The sequence below is a fragment of the Natator depressus genome, chromosome 1, assembly GCF_965152275.1.
Source record: "Natator depressus isolate rNatDep1 chromosome 1, rNatDep2.hap1, whole genome shotgun sequence".
Taxonomy (NCBI): domain Eukaryota; kingdom Metazoa; phylum Chordata; order Testudines; family Cheloniidae; genus Natator; species Natator depressus.
The window spans coordinates 301590659-301606569 of NC_134234.1; the positions used below are offsets into that span (position 1 = coordinate 301590659).

Below are 15911 nucleotides of genomic sequence, written 5' to 3' on the forward strand. Positions count from 1 at the left end.
GCTGTTCAGTTCATGTGCTTTTTGGTGAAATCAGTTTAATTGGGGTCACCCAGCTGCAGCTGTAAACTGGAGCACTCTAGGCACAGAGAGAAAGACGCAGACCGAGCTGAGGTGGGGCTATTTTGTGTACGTAGGGTTTTTAAATATATTTTCTTCATTATTTTGCGGCTGGAAGAGATGCCTGTGTGGAAACCTTAAGGGAGGGGAGAAGTCTACTTTGGGAGGCATGAATCATCCCATAAATACACACTGAGAGGTTGTGGCAGCAGAGAGCAGGGTTGGCTTTTTTTTTTCTTCTTCTTCTTCTTCTTCAAAAACATGGCTGAAGCTGGGACAGGCTTTCTGGAGCAGCTCAAGTCCTGCATCGTCTGGTCGTGGACTTACCTCTGGACCCTGTGGTTCTTCATCATGCTTTTCCTAGTCTACATCCTGAGGGTGCCTTTGAAGATCAATGACAATCTAACCACAGGTAAACCACATTCTCCTCCGAAACCTCGCGGGCGCTTTCCCGCAGTCCCCCCCCTTCCCCAAGTTAGTGCAACTTGTGCGGGAGAGAGGGACACGTCTGCAGGCAGAGCCCGTCCGCGAGCCGCGCAGGGGGCTCTCTGCAGCGCTGAGGAGCGGGATTACACTGGAAAGTTGAACTCGCCCCAGTTCAGACTCCTGATCTCCCTTTGCAGCCTGGCACATGAGCCCTGCATTCCCCCTCCTCCCCCCTCGCCTGTTGCAGGCTCCTCAGGTGCCCGCTGGCGGCTGGAACTGGAGGGGGGGAGAATGGGCTGCCTGCAGCTGGCTGCTCCCCTGCCTAGGCCAGGCGGGACAGACGCGGGGCAGCCCTCGCTCTGCGTCTGTGCACGGAGCAGGGGCAGTTTATTGCCCTACTCCGCCCGCCACGACCGGGTTACTGCAGCTGGCTAAGAACCGAGGAGAAGAAGCTGCTTCCCCCCCGCCCCCGGGGTTCAGAATAGCCCTCCAAGCAGCGCTGCCTCCGGAAGCCACAGGGCTGCCTGCACGCCCCGGGCAAGCCCCCTGCCCCTCCCCCCCGCGTCGGCGGGCAGCTGCAGCCCGCGTCTCCCGTCCCTGCGGCTCCTTCTCTCCGCCAGGGGCCGGGCAAGCGCTCGCTGCCCGCAGCGGGTGAGGGTGCGCGGTACGGGGCCATGCCGTGTGCGCCTGGGGCTGCCCGCGGGGGCGTGGGAGTGTCCGCCAGCGGTGCACAGCTGGGGAATAGCCCCGGGCCGGAGAGCAGAGCCAAGCTTGCCTTGAGGATAAGGACTGTCCTCTCTAAACAGGGCCAGCCGGGGTCCCTCTCCGGGCACAGGTTGCTCTGTGTGTGTGTGTGTGTGTCAGGGGCATGGCTAGGTGCTTATGGGGCTGCCTCTCCCATGAGGAGATATTTATTCAAACCTGAGGTTTTGCCCGGGAGAAGTGCAACAGCCCGGATCCCTTTTGCCAGGAGGGTGCTGCTTTTAGCAACTGGCTGCCGTAAGTGAGGCTCAGCGAGAGTCCCCTTCCCTAAACATTGCAGTGTCGTGCACTTGGGAGCCGCACAGCTCAGGGCTAATGCCCTCCTAAAGGCACTTTTAAAAATAAACTCGAAATCAGGTGCTCAAAGCTGCTAAACATTGCAGATCCTGTTATGAAAGATCCTGTTACAAGACTCAAATGGTTTGATAAACCAGAACACAGTTCTAATCATGGTGGTTTTCCTAATGTTTTGTTAAAGAAATTCTTGGCTGTGATGAGGCGATTTGGTTTAGCAGAGGCAAGAGTTTGGCCTGGTGGCTGATACAGCGGAAGGTTCATCATTAGCATGTGTGGTGTGGTATATATGAATCCTTAGTGGCATCTGCTTCCTGCCCGCCAACCAGCAGTTCATCCCCCAAATCCTGTGTGAATTGGGAGATTGCTCCCAGAATATGGGGCATTGTGAAATATGAGGAAAAATCAAAAGTGAGCATTCGAGACAAATGGGGCTGTGTAAGTGACATAAGACTTAAGTGGCTCCTGTAGCACTGCAATAAGTTTAGCCATAATTTTAGAAAATCTTGTAAAGCATATTATATAACCTTCATTACTAAGGAAGTCCAAAACTGTGTAACAATAAGGCCCTATTAAATGTGTTAAAGTGATAACCTCCATGGCTTACAATAGTATAAATGTATTTGAAAACTTGATCTAATAAAATAATAGTGTTATTACATACACTAGTGCCTGACCCAGTGCCTGGGTGAGACTGGGGCATGGATGAGAGCTAGTTGGCTGAAACTCAGTGTAGAGTTACTGGTAGCTTGAGGGAAGCAACTAGAAGCTATAGTGAGGATTTGATCCACCCTTTGTCTTGATAGTGTGTGTCCACTTTTCACAGTCTGGGGTCTTGGATCTTGGGTCTCCAGTTGCTGTTCAATTGTCATCTAATAACAATTTTGTGGACAGCCCTTTTTTGGCTGGCTAGGAGATTGCATTCATTTCTTTCACATGTGAACCTTGGTTACTGTGATCCATCCCTTTCCCACTTTAAAATTAGATTATTCTAAAGCTACACTTTAAGTCAATCCAGAAACTGAAGCTGGTGCAGAATGTGGTAGTCCGTTTATTAGGTCATGCAAGCTGCGAGCACACCACCAGTGGTCCATGATCAGCATGGGCTGCTTGGTGGAGTTTAAAGTGCTGGTTTATAGAGGCAAAATGGCCAGGGATTTACCTACTTGAGAGATGGTTATTCTCCCCATGCCATATTGCTACATTTCCTATAAGTGAATGTATCTGAGCTGAAAACCCCGAAGTATAAGGCCTGGTCTACACTAGGGGAGGGGATCGATCTATGATACGTCGACTTCAGCTGCGCTATTCTCATAGCTGAAGTTGCGTATATTAGATCGACTTAGAATCACTTACTTCGCGTCCTTGCGGTGCGGGATCGACGGCCTCCGCTCCCCTGTTGACTCCGCTTCTGCCTCTCGCCCTGGTGGAGTTCCAGAGTCGACAGCAGAGCGATCGGGGATCGATTTATCGTGTCTACACTAAACGCGATAAATCGATCCCTGATAGATTGATCACTCCCCACCGATCCGGCGGGTAGTGTAGATGTGGTCTTAGAGTGGGAGTTCTGGCAGAGCATTCATCATGAGAGGCCCTCCACTTTGCAGCCTACTATCTTTCCTATTTCTTCTCATCCATCTTGTCTGCAGTGGCTTCAATTGGTTGAACTAATGGGCATGCTGCAAGGCCTGTTTGTTTACCCAGGTTGCTGAGGAGGGTATAATGATGGCTGATATGTTGGCGGGATGAGGCTGTTGGTTGGGCTTGATTTGCTGTAGTTGGTTATTTTATTCTTTTGGTTTTGAGGTGAGAAACAACTGTTGATTTTATTTTTTATTTGATAGTATTTTTAACTTTTGGCAAAGGTGTCTGAGGCCCTGGATAGTCTTTTTAATGTATATTTGTTATAAATCAAAATACATTAAAATGTATAGTGTCAGCAGTGTGCTAGGAATTTACTGATATGGTCTCTGCTTTGAAGAGCTTACAGTCCTTGAAGAATCATGTCTAAGATGTAATGAGAAGCAGTCTGATTGAATGATATTTTACATATAGCAGGTTAGTTTTATTCTTTTGATTGGACTTGTTGCGGGGGTGGGGGAGTGGTAGGAAGGTTCTAACCTTTTATTTAACTTTCCTCCCCACTCTGTGACTGTGGGGAAGTCACAGACAATAACTCATGAGGTGGAAGTGTGCCCAACCTGACATCTGGAGGGCAGGTCACAATGTCTGGCCTCCCTTGGTGCAGACCACATCCTCTGGTTATGGAACCTGGGCATCAAGCTCTGACGTTTGCATTACAAGAGAGAGTTCTAACTTCCCACCACCTCTCTAGGATGGACTTAAGGGTATAGCCAGAGAAAATCTTTTAAGGGCTAAATTGAGAGTTTACTCTCAGTTCATAGGCAAGGAGCACTGAGTAGCTGTGCTGCTCCAAGAGCAGACTGAGTCACAATTCCACCCCTGGCTCCCTCTTAACTCCCTCCCAGAGCAATCTGCTACTGTCCTATGCCAATTTACTTCCCTGCTTTGCTAAGATATGCTGGCCAGTGGCATACTGGAGAGGCAGAGTCAAGGCTCTGCTGGTTTCTTGCACCTATCGACCTGCTTCCTACCTGCCTCTATGGCAGGGGGTATAGTGGCTCCCTGGAGACCACTTTATCCCCCTCTCCACACTGACCCACAGCCTGTTCAGGGGACTATAGGGGGCATCTTATGGTGCATTGTGATCTTGCTCTAAGTGAAAAATATTACATTATTTATTTTAGAAAATAGCAAAACCCTCTTAAAGTGTTTTGGTTTTTTTTTTTTTTTTTAAGAAAAGACATATTTAATTAGATTGAAAGCTCTTTGGGATGGGGACTGTCTTTTGGTTATATGCGGGCACATAGCTGCTACCACTGTACAAAAAATAAATAACATATACATTTGATGTAAAAAAGCGCTATTTTTTCTGTACTACTCTTTAGAAGAACTTGGGCTATTGGGTACCCAGGCATAGATGCAGAGCCTTGCACCTCTTTCTAATTCACTGGCCTAAATCAATAGTGGCCAAAAGCCGTTAACTTCTAATGGATGGCTGGTCTCAGGCAGCCTTGCGGCTGATATTGTCAAGAATTGAATGGTTCTAGAGACTGACCAGTCCTCTGTTCCAGAGAGACGGCTCCTGGTTGGAATTGAGTCCGAGTGGTTGGGCAACATTGGGAAGCTTTCCTCTACTTCCCATGCTGTACGTATTCTGTGGATAAACAGGAAACTTCCGTTCCAGGGCTGTCAATCCTTAACCCTTGGATCATATGAATAATTGGTGGCATATTCAGGGATTGGGGCATGGGGGTGGTCAAAAGGAAAATATATTTATGAAAAATTCGTAGTTTCTTTGAGAGAAGCAGACTGGGCACTGTGGCAAGGGTGAAATCCTTGGCTTGATGTAAATTGTACAAAGAGAAATAAAGTGTGCGTGTGTGTGTATGTGTGTGTGTATGTATGTATGTATGCGTGTATATATATATATATATATATATATGGCCTCTTAGCACTTTTTATAAAGCAGGCCTCGGGCAAAGATTAGAAACCAGGTTATTCTTTTGAATGAAACTGAGAAGTAAAAGATAGCAGAAAGGTTTCTAGAAGATCATCATTGTAGCAGAGGGCTCCCTGCCCATACTGTTAAGCCTAGTATATACCCAAAATCCAATTAGTTTACTGAACCAACCGTAATTTACATAGTGTTAGCCAGTCTGAACTGGGGAGTCTTACCCATGTTAAAGATAAAGCTGTATCTTTTCCCCCTTCAACTCCAACTGTAACTCATTTATTTTTCCTGCATTTGAGGAAGGTAGTTGTCTCCTCAAAAGCTGTAATACCAGGCAACAGCTTTTTGGGGAGTAGAAAGTGTGAGATATGCAAAACCGTTCCCTCTGGGAAGCTGAGAATATTATCTCCACAGTGTTTGCCAGGCCCATTTGGTTTGAGAAGGAAATACATTGAGATCTGACTTGATCCTAGGACTCCTACCTGCACACAGTAGATTCAAAGCACTACAGACTTCACGTCATGGTGGACAGTAAACAGGATTTAAAAAACATTAAGACCTCAGGCAGATCAACATGCATGCAGTTTGTTTTTTGGACACTTGCAAGGTATTATTCTAATTATTTCATTCTTTTAGTCTTGTTTATGTATTTACAATGTTGGCAGAATTTGATTTTTATTTATTTATTTTATAATTTCAACTGATAATACTGATGTTTGTTAAGCATTTTTTGTTTGTTTTGAAAGTTCACAGTTGCACAAAATTATGGGGTTTAAGCATTTATTTTTACAGCTGTAAGTTTCCATAGTTGTGGGAACTTGTATGGGGATCAGGCAACGGGGTGTCAGACAATAATTGTTTAATGACAGTAGATGTTGAAATTTAAAAAGTTAAAGCTTTATAACCATGAAAACTTAAATTTTTAACATCACATGTCTAAATATACAAAGTAAATATCCTTAAATCAAATTCTAATCTGCTCTCAAACCACATTTTTCTTCTTTGCCGATCTAAAATTTTAATTATTCATAGAAATATTTTTTTCATCAGTTTGTGTAAGGTGAAATCAACATTTACTAATAAAAATCTAATCCTCCCAAACCTACAGTGATGATATGTATAAGACCGACTGTACTATCTAGCAGTACCCAGCAGATATGTTTAAACACTTTTTTGTAGCATCTTCTCCATTTCAGAAAACTGTGGAGTCCATATGAGAACTAATCAAATGTGTGTTGCTTCTGCTTTTTTTTTTTTCTGGGATTGAAGTATCTCATTCACTGTTCTGCTATTTCAGTTGAAATACATTATTATAGCAGCGTTCAGATGAGTCGTGTTTTTCACTGAAATGACCCAGACACAACTGATGTGCCAGTATGAAGGCTAAAAATGGGAAAAGCCTTTCACAGCTGTGGCTTTTAAGGCAGACAAGGAACTCCTAAACTTTGCAATGAAAATTAGCTACAGTAGGAGAACAAAAAGAAAAGGAGGACTTGTGACACCTTAGAGACTAACAAATTTATTTGAGCATAAGCTTTCGTGAGCTACAGCTCACTTCATCGGATGCATTCAGTAGGAGAACAGTATACAAAATGTGGCTTTTATACTTTATCTGTCCCCATATAGTACCACACAGCATTCTGATTAGAATATTAGCACAATACAGTGTCAGTAAAGTGTATGTTAAATAGATTAAAAACTGGCTAATTTGCGGATCTCAAAATGTAGTCAGTTGTCAATGGGGAACCATCATCAAATGGGAGTACTAGATTGGTACTAGACCTGATACTACTATTCCTCATTTTCATCAGTGATCTGAAAGTAAATATGAAAACACTTAGCACACTGGGCCCACATAGGAAAAAAATTCAAGACATGCCTCCAGTATGGAGGACTGTACTCTGGGAAGCAGTGACTCTAAAAAAGAATTTATGGGTCATAGTGGACAAGCAACTCAATATGAGTTCCCAATGCAAAGCTGTGGCAAAATGGGCTAATGTGATCCTTTGATAGATAAATGGGAGTAGGGAGGTGATTTTATCATTTTACCTCTATATACAGCATTGGTGAGTCTGATAATAGACTACTGTGTCCGCTGTTCCAGTGTCCACAGTTTAAAAAGAATGTTGAAAAATTGGAGAAGGTACAGAAAAGAGCCATAAAATGATTCAAGGGCTGGAGAATATACCTGCCAGTGAGAGACTTAGAGAGCTCAGTTTGTTTAGTTGATCAAACAGAAGACTGAGAAGTGACTTGATTACAGTGTATAAATTCTTCTAAGTGGAGAATATACTGAATACTAAAGAGCTCTTTAATCTCCGGGACAAAGGCATAGCAAGAACTCGTGGCAGAAAGCTGAAGTCAGACACATTCAAACTGGAAATAAGGTGTACGTGTTTAAGAGTGAAGGTGATTAAGCTAGTGGTTCCCAAATTTTTCAGGGTCGCACCCCTCCATACCCCTATCCATTTCCCCCTCCGACCCCCAGGGTATGGGGGGGGGGATGCAGATAGAGATAAAGGGGACAAGGCTGGGGGTGGGTCTGGAGTCAGGAGCAGAGTCCTGGCTGGGGCTGGGGACAGGGCCAGAGCAGAGCTGGGGGCGGAGCAGGCCTGGGTGGCGCTCCCTTCCCGCCCCTCATGGGGGCTGGCCTGGACTCTGCTGCGCCTCCCTGAATGTTCCTCCATGCCCTCCTAGAGGGGTGCGCCCCACAGTTTGGGGGGATTAAGCACTGAAACAGACCATGAAGGAAAGTGATGGATTCTCCGTCTTTTGATGTTTTCAAATCACAACCGGATGCCTTTCTGAAAGATATGCTTTAATGAAAGACAAGTTATTGGGCTCAATCCCGGGGTAACTTGATTAAATGTAATGATCTGTGATATACAGGAGGTCAGACTAGATGATCTAATGGTCCCTTCTGGCTTTAAACTATGAATTTATGAATATGGAATGTGATATTATTTTCCTTTTGATGTGTATATATTAGTACTCCTACCATTCTGTGGCTCTGTTGGGGCTGGCAATGCTGGTTAGTCTTGTTTTATATTAGTAGGGAGTGCAATCAATGAATCCATGTAAGGCCTGATAGTCCTCTCAGTTACACCATTTTTACATCAGTGCAACTCTAGTATCTTTAGTGGAGTTACTTCTTACAGTGGGAGTCAGGCCCATGATATAACACTACACCCATTCCATTTGATCTCAGTAAAATTTAAAAAACAAAATGCCAAAGTTAGATTTTTAAATTAATCAACAATAACCTTTGAACTACTGTAACCATGACATCCTTTTAACCAGGAAACAATACAGCATATTCAGGCTAGAATACTAAAAATAAAACAAGCCTTTAAATAAGGAATGTGATGTCTTAGTCCAAAATAAATAGAATACACTTGATTATTTTTATAAATAGTTTCCCTTTAAGTCAGCAGCTAGAGTCAACATCAATGTGAATTGGATTAGGACACACCTTTTATACAAATATACAACTTGTTTTTTTTCCCCCTGCGATAACAGTTCTGCCCTTTATTCCTTTTCTGAAATAAATAGTGTTTAACTTTTGAGACTCAATTGCTGATTACTGTATATTTCCTTTTGAGGGTAAAAGAAAGATAGATTTAATTACTAGGGCATTAAACATCATTTGTTGCATTTGGCTTGTGACAGGACAGATAAGCAGACTCGTCAGAGGCTTTTGTGAGTCACTGAAAGTAGAGAAGTTTAGAGATCTGACTTCCTAAAAATGGACATAACTATAGAGATTTTTCAATATCAGTTGTTCCACCTCCCCATTAATCTAATGTTTTGTCTGCATCTTATTACTGGGTACCTATCTCCATCCGAGCTGAGTGGAGAAAAAAACTCTAATCAGTGGAGACCACTGTTACCCAGTTCAGCATTCAGCCACGAGAATGTGCCATAATCCCTGGCATACAGGGAAAAGGAAATTGTATCCTTGTGAGGTCAGAGGGAACCAGGCTCATGGGAGGGAGACAGAAGATGCCTGTATGCAGCAGGCCAGACGCTGCAGCCTGGGAGGAAAGGTCAGGCTGCCTAGACAACTGGGTTAGGAATTGCTAAGTAATTTGCATTGGGTTTTTGCATCCTTTGATTCTGGCAGCATACACGGAATTTGAATATTCATAGGATTCCACCAAAGGCAACAGCCTAATGCTTGGAGCACCAGACATCTGGAGGGAACAGGTCTATCTCAACGCTTATTGCAACACCCTGCAGTATATGAGTTGGCTACAGCAGGGTTAAAAAACAACAATAATAAAAATCCTGTCATGAGAATTATCCCATATTTGGGCCAGATTCAGCAATCAGAGCACTAGCCCGGGACTTGGAAACCACAGCTTTGATAGACTTCCTGTGTACGCTTGGGGGAAATCACTTAGTGTAGAGTTCTGCCCCATTGAAGTCAATGGGAGTATTCCCACTGACTTCAGTGTGGGGCTAGGATTTCAGCTTCTATATATGTCTTCACTGCAGAGTTGACTCAGACTCTTATTCAGGTGTCCCTAACCCCCCTCCCATCCACACACACTACACTCTCACCTGAGTTTGGTGGTACTTTCAGCCTGGGCTATCTGTCCCAGCAGGTTAGAACCTGGGTTCTGCTTTAAGTCAGGCGGGTAACCCACCCACTTTGCAGTGAGGATTCAGGCTAACTCACTTGAGTGCTGACAGTCTTCCAATGCTTGTCCAGAAGAATAGGCAGGCTCTCCCACAATTCACTGAGAAAGAATCAAAGAGTGACTCCTCTTGCAGGAGTGCAAAGAACCATGGGATATGCCCCCAGTAGTGCTAGTAACACACGCAGGGGAGTGCAGCACCAGTGAGGACTCAGTAATTTGAGTAGGGCTTTCCAGAGTGTCTCTCCCACCCCACCCCACCCCCCCCGGGCTCGGCTAACCTGCGTGTTTGGAGCCAGGTTCCAATCACCCAGGCTAAGTTTGCAGTGAACACATAATCTAAAACGTTCAGTGCCTCAGTTCTCCATCTGTGAAATGGGGATAAGGGTACTTCCCTATATCACAGGGGTGTCGTAAGGAAAAATACACAGAGTGAGGCACACAGACACTACAGTGATGGGGTCCCCCCCAAGATAGATTCATTGGTATGTTCAGCTATATCTAAGGCTCTGGTTGAGCAGCTGGAGCATACCAGTGAATCTAATCCTTTAAGTCTTCATGTTAAGCAATAAATCCATTTAAGAAAACAAATAGACTGATTTTATAAGCGGTAATGTTGTGGGAGATGCATGTGGGCAAAGTGGAGCCCTCCCCACAATTTCTGAAAGCAAGAATATACTGATTTTGGGGGCATTGTTTGTGAGTGAAAAATGGTAGTATCTAATCTCTGCCTCCCAGATTTATAGACAACAAAAGAAGGGTTAGCATAGCACAACACATAGTGGGTACCCAAATGGGTTGACCCGAAGAAGAACTATATGTAGCTCAAAATCTGTTTTTTTTCACCAATAGAAATTGGTCCAATAAAAGATCCTCCTTCACCCACTTGTCACCCAGTAATCAGTCATATTATACAAGACTACAAGGTATAGTAGAAAATGTAATTTATGTCTACTCCTAAAACTACCTTAAACTAGTGGCCACTTCATGTCATCTACTGTGGGTAGGGTTGCCACTTTTGGTTGAATGTATTCCTGCAGATTTCATTACATGACATAATCTTTAATTAAAGATTAATCTTTAATTCCTGGAGACTCCAGGCCAATCCTGGAGGCTTGGCAACCCTAACTGTGGGGTGTTTGGGGCCCTGGGATCTACATAAGTGAAGATCTAGGGTGACATCCTGATTCTATTGAAGTCAGTGGAGATTTTGCTTTTAATGTATATGGGACCAGGATTTTGCTCTTAGGGAGCTCTTCAACTAGTCCAAGAATGATTCCCTCCAGGCAGTGTTTTTTCTGAACGGTCATGGAGCCCATTGCCAAGTGTGTGTGGGGGGGAGAAGAGGTGAGAGGTGAAGGACAGCAAAAACTACTCTGCCCCCAGTACCTTCATGAGGGGTAAGGCAAGGTTTTAGTGGTGTAGAAGGCCATCAGCTCTTGATTCGAATTAATTTCAAAATATGTTATCTCAGACTGCATCAAAAAGGTGTCTTGATTGTGTGGACAGAGTGATTGTTCCTGCTCATTCCAGTTCAAGACAATTAATAATTAGAATCTGAAACTATTAGTTTGAAAAAGCACAAGGGAAAGGACTTTCAGTTTTGTATAACTTAAAAAAAAAAAATGGATAGTGAGCAGCCTGTTTTTCTTTGGGGGAGGACTGGGGGCTTTTGTTTCTATATTGACCAGATAGTCAGTAATAACTTAGCCCAGTTTCAAAGCCTACTTTCTTTTATGGTCCTGATTTCATAATATTGTTTGTGTGAATTATGGAAATGTACATATTACAACAACAAATCTCCGGTGAAATCCTGATACCATTAAAGTCAATGGCAGAACTCCCATTGATTTCAGTGGGGCCAGATTTCACCCCAACAATGCAATGGTTTTAAATTTTTTTTTTAAAGTTGAATTGCTTAATGTAAAGAGTTAACGATAGCTAAGGCTCCGTGTTTGTCACGGAAGTCATGGATTCCGTGACTTCTGCAGAGGCTGGTGTGCCTGGCCTGGGCCTGCCTGAGCAGCTTGGGCAGCCCCTGGGTCAGGCGTACCGGCCACTGCTGGGGCAGTCTCGGGCCCCCCTGCCATAGGCGTTTGGGTGCGGGGGGCTCATGGCTGGGGGTTGGGGTGCGGGGCAGTGCTTACCTGCGGGGGGCAGCGCTCCCCGGAAGGGCAACGGCAACTCCCCTCCCTCAGCTCCTAGCTCCACATGCTGCATCTGCCCGCAGGCACCGCCCCCACAGCTCCCATTGGCCTCGATTCCCAGCCAATGGGAGCTGCAGAACTGGGACTTAGGGTGGAGCAGAGGCAGCACGTGGGGCCTGGAGCTGGGTTCCCCGCTTGCCAGGAGCTGGGTAGGGAGCCTGCCCCTGCACCCCCCCCAGCACCCGCGGCGCCCCCCCCGGGCCGCCCTCCTGAGTCACCCCTCTCCCCCAAGTTTTAGTCAGGGGTATACAGTAAAAGTCATGGACAGGTCACAGGCCGTGAATTTTTGTTTACTGCCCATGACCTGTCCATGACTTTTACTAAAATTGCCCGTGACTAAAATGTAGCCTTAATGATAGCACCACTTTGACTATATCAGTTTTAATCCTGCATAGAGATTTTATTTTAAAACAAGAAATCTAATAATTTTTTATTTAGATTTTATTTGTGATCTTGGCTCAGTTTTTTTGCAGATTGCATCTGATAGTACATGCGGCTAGTTTTGAACAACACTATTAATTACTTTTCTTTAATTTTGTTGTTTGTAATATTTTTATTAAAATGGAAATTTTTTTCTTTTTAAATAAACACTGATTTTATTTTTTTCTTCATTTCTAATGAATCTGAAACAAACCTCTTTTTGTTTATTGTTCACCACCATCTTCGATTATGTCAGTTACAGCTCTGGGAAGTGTTAGCTGTGACGCAGAGCCTGTAAGCAATGTTTGCATATTAGGTATTTTTGTTTGCTTGTCTTTGTCCTGCAAAAATGGTGGCGATTTGGATTGTTAATATTAAGTTTAGATTAAGATTCAAGTGGATACTGCACACCAGATTTTAACAGTTTTAAGGTATGTAAAATTTTGGGCATGATCTGTTTGGAAAGTGCCCTTTTAAGCTTTAAAAGAGAGACGATTACTTGCAGAAATGTAGCATACTATTTGCAACATAGATTTCTGTTTCAAAGACTTCAGATTAGGGCTACCTTAAAAGAAAAAAAAAATGAAAATTAAAATTTGTCGTCTGATAAGTGGAGCATGTAGTGGTATAGTAGAAGACTTCTGACCTAGAAATTTAAATATTTCCTTTCAGAGTGAGTTTGTTTGTTTTTGTTTTAACTCAGGGATATGGTTTTCACAGTCATTTGGCAAAAAACTCTCAGATGAAAGCAGCTGTTAATGAAGTTCCAATCTAATGCAGAGACAGCAAAAATATTTTAAGGTGTTTTAGAAACTGGCTTTTTTCCAGAGGGGTTGTAATACACTGAACTGCCAATATTTCAGAGGAAACATGCAAACCAGGCTATTTGAAGCTCTGCATGAAGCTCATGCACGAACAAGGTCAGCTGCCAGACTGCTGCGCTGGGCATCACAGCATGGGGAGTAGATGGCCAGCCCTCAGTGGAGAAAGAGGTGGTTAGGGACTATTTAGAAAAGCTGGACGTGCACAAGTCCATGGGGCCGGACGAGTTGCATCCGAGAGTGCTAAAGGAGTTGGCGGCTGTGATTGCAGAGCCATTGGCCATTACCTTTGAAAACTCGTGGCGAACGGGGGAGGTCCCGGATGACTGGAAAAAGGCTAATGTAGTGCCAATCTTTAAAAAAGGGAAGAAGGAGGATCCTGGGAACTACAGGCCAGTCAGCCTCACCTCAGTCCCCGGAAAAAACATGGAGCAGGTCCTCAAAGAATCAATCCTGAAGCACTTACATGAGAGGAAAGTGATCAGGAACAGTCAGCATGGATTCACCAAGGGAAGGTCCATGCCTGACTAATCTAATCGCCTTCTATGATGAGATTACTGATTCTGTGGATGAAGGGAAAGCAGTGGATGTATTGTTTCTTGACTTTAGCAAAGCTTTTGACACGGTCTCCCACAGTATTCTTGTCAGCAAGTTAAAGAAGTATGGGCTAGATGAATGCACTATAAGGTGGGTAGAAAGTTGGCTAGATTGTCGGGCTCAACGGGTAGTGATCAATGGCTCCAACTCTAGTTGGCAGCTGGTGTCAAGTGGAGTGCCCCAGGGGTCGGTCCTGGGGCCGGTTTTGTTCAATATCTTCATAAATGATCTGGAGGATAGTGTGGATTGCACCCTCAGCAAATTTGCAGATGATACTAAACTAGGAGGAGTGGTAGATACGCTGGAGGGCAGGGATAGGATACAGAGGGACCTGGACAAATTGGAGGATTGGGCCAAAAGAAATCTGATGAGGTTCAATAAGGATAAGTGCAGGGTCCTGCACTTAGGACGGAAGAACCCAATGCACCGCTACAGACTAGGGACCGAATGGCTAGGCAGCAGTTCTGCGGAAAAGGACCTAGGGGTGACAGTGGACGAGAAGCTGGATATGAGTCAGCAGTGTGCCCTTGTTGCCAAGAAGGCCAATGGCATTTTGGGATGTATAAGTAGGGGCATAGCGCGCAGATCGAGGGACGTGATCGTTCCCCTCTATTCGACATTGGTGAGGCCTCATCTGCAGTACTGTGTCCAGTTTTGGGCCCCACACTACAAGAAGGATGTGGATAAACCACACTACAAGAAGGATGTGGATAAATTGGAGAGAGTCCAGCGAAGGGCAACAAAAATGATTAGGGGTCTGGAACACATGACTTATGAGGAGAGGCTGAGAGAACTGGGATTGTTTAGTCTGCAGAAGAGAAGAATGAGGGGGGATTTGATAGCTACTTTCAACTACCTGAGAGGTGGTTCCAGAGAGGATGGTTCTAGACTATTCTCAGTGGTAGAAGAGGACAGGACAAGGAGTAATGGTCTCAAGTTGCAGTGGGGGAGGTTTAGGTTGGATATTAGGAAAAATTTTTTCACCAAGAGGGTGGTGAAACAGTGGAATGTGTTACCTAGGGAGGTGGTAGAATCTCCTTCCTTAGAAGTTTTTAAGGTCAGGCTTGACAAAGCCCTGGCTGGGATGATTTAATTGGGGATTGGTCCTGCTTTGAGCAGGGGGTTGGACTAGATGACCTCCTGAGGTCCCTTCCAACCCTGATATTCTATGATTCTATGATAAAATCTTGAACAAAGGTATTCTGGACTCGTCCTGACTGATGTACAAATGCTGAATTATACTGTAAGCTCTTAACTAAACTGCAAGATCATCTCGGCAGGGACCTTGGTTAAAATTTTCAGAATTGCCTAAACCCCATTTTCAGAACTGACTTAGGCACATTGGACCATATGTAAAAGGTATTTAGGCACCTAAAGATGCAGATAGAAGCTTTTGAAAATCTTACTGGGCACCTATGCACCTAATTCCCATGTCTTTGAAAATTCCACAAGGTGCCTATCTGTTTCTTGAGGTGCCTACATATTTTTGATTCTCAGTGGGACCTAGCCTCCTAAGTGTTTAAGTCAGTTTTGAAAATGAAGAGGCTCCTAAGTCATGTAGGCGCTTCTGAAAAGTTTACTCCTTATCTTCTGGTAGATGTTTAAAAACTGAATATGGCCTTATTTGCATAGATAAAAGAAAAGTAATAGCTTTGCATAAATCAATCCAGTAAGTTTGCATATACAGAAGAAACAGTAGCTAACACTGCCCATTTACAGTGAATATTCAGGAAAGTCCTTGAGAACAAATAAGTATACATAATTCCAACCAAAAGCACTATATATTAAACAAACTAGCAAAAAGGGCTAACATGATACTTGAATGCATTAATACGAATATTAGTAGGAACAGGAATAGGTAGCTAATATCACTTCTGCATACAGCACTGGTGAGGTCATTCCTGGAATACTGTGTTCTGGCGTCCACACTTTAAAAGGGATGTTGAAAAGTTGGAGAGGGTACATAGAAGAGCCATGAAAATGATTCAAGGTTTGGAAAACAGACTGTACAAAGACTAACGGAGCTCAGTCTATTTAGCTAATCAAATAAATGGTTTAGAGGCAACTTGACCACAGTGTAGAATTACCTACCCAGGGAGACAATATCCAATAGCAGAGGGTTCTTTCATCTAGCAGGCAAAGGCATAACCAG

At 44.0% G+C, this 15911-nt stretch overlaps 1 protein-coding gene across 3 annotated transcripts in view; it reads left to right on the forward strand.

Annotated features, from left to right (window-relative positions):
* The first annotated feature begins 288 nt into the window (after positions 1 to 288).
* ST7 (suppression of tumorigenicity 7) overlaps positions 289 to 15911 on the forward strand; it is a 225826-nt gene continuing 210203 nt past the window's right edge. The window contains exon 1 of one of the 3 annotated variants that reach the window (XM_074952094.1): positions 289 to 469. In XM_074952094.1, the coding sequence (XP_074808195.1) occupies positions 319 to 469 (151 nt within the window). In that variant the 5' untranslated portion in view covers positions 289 to 318. Of the gene's footprint in view, positions 470 to 1451; positions 1483 to 15911 lie in introns of those variants that run through there. The other 2 variants (XM_074952075.1, XM_074952087.1) reach the window with 2 other exon arrangements.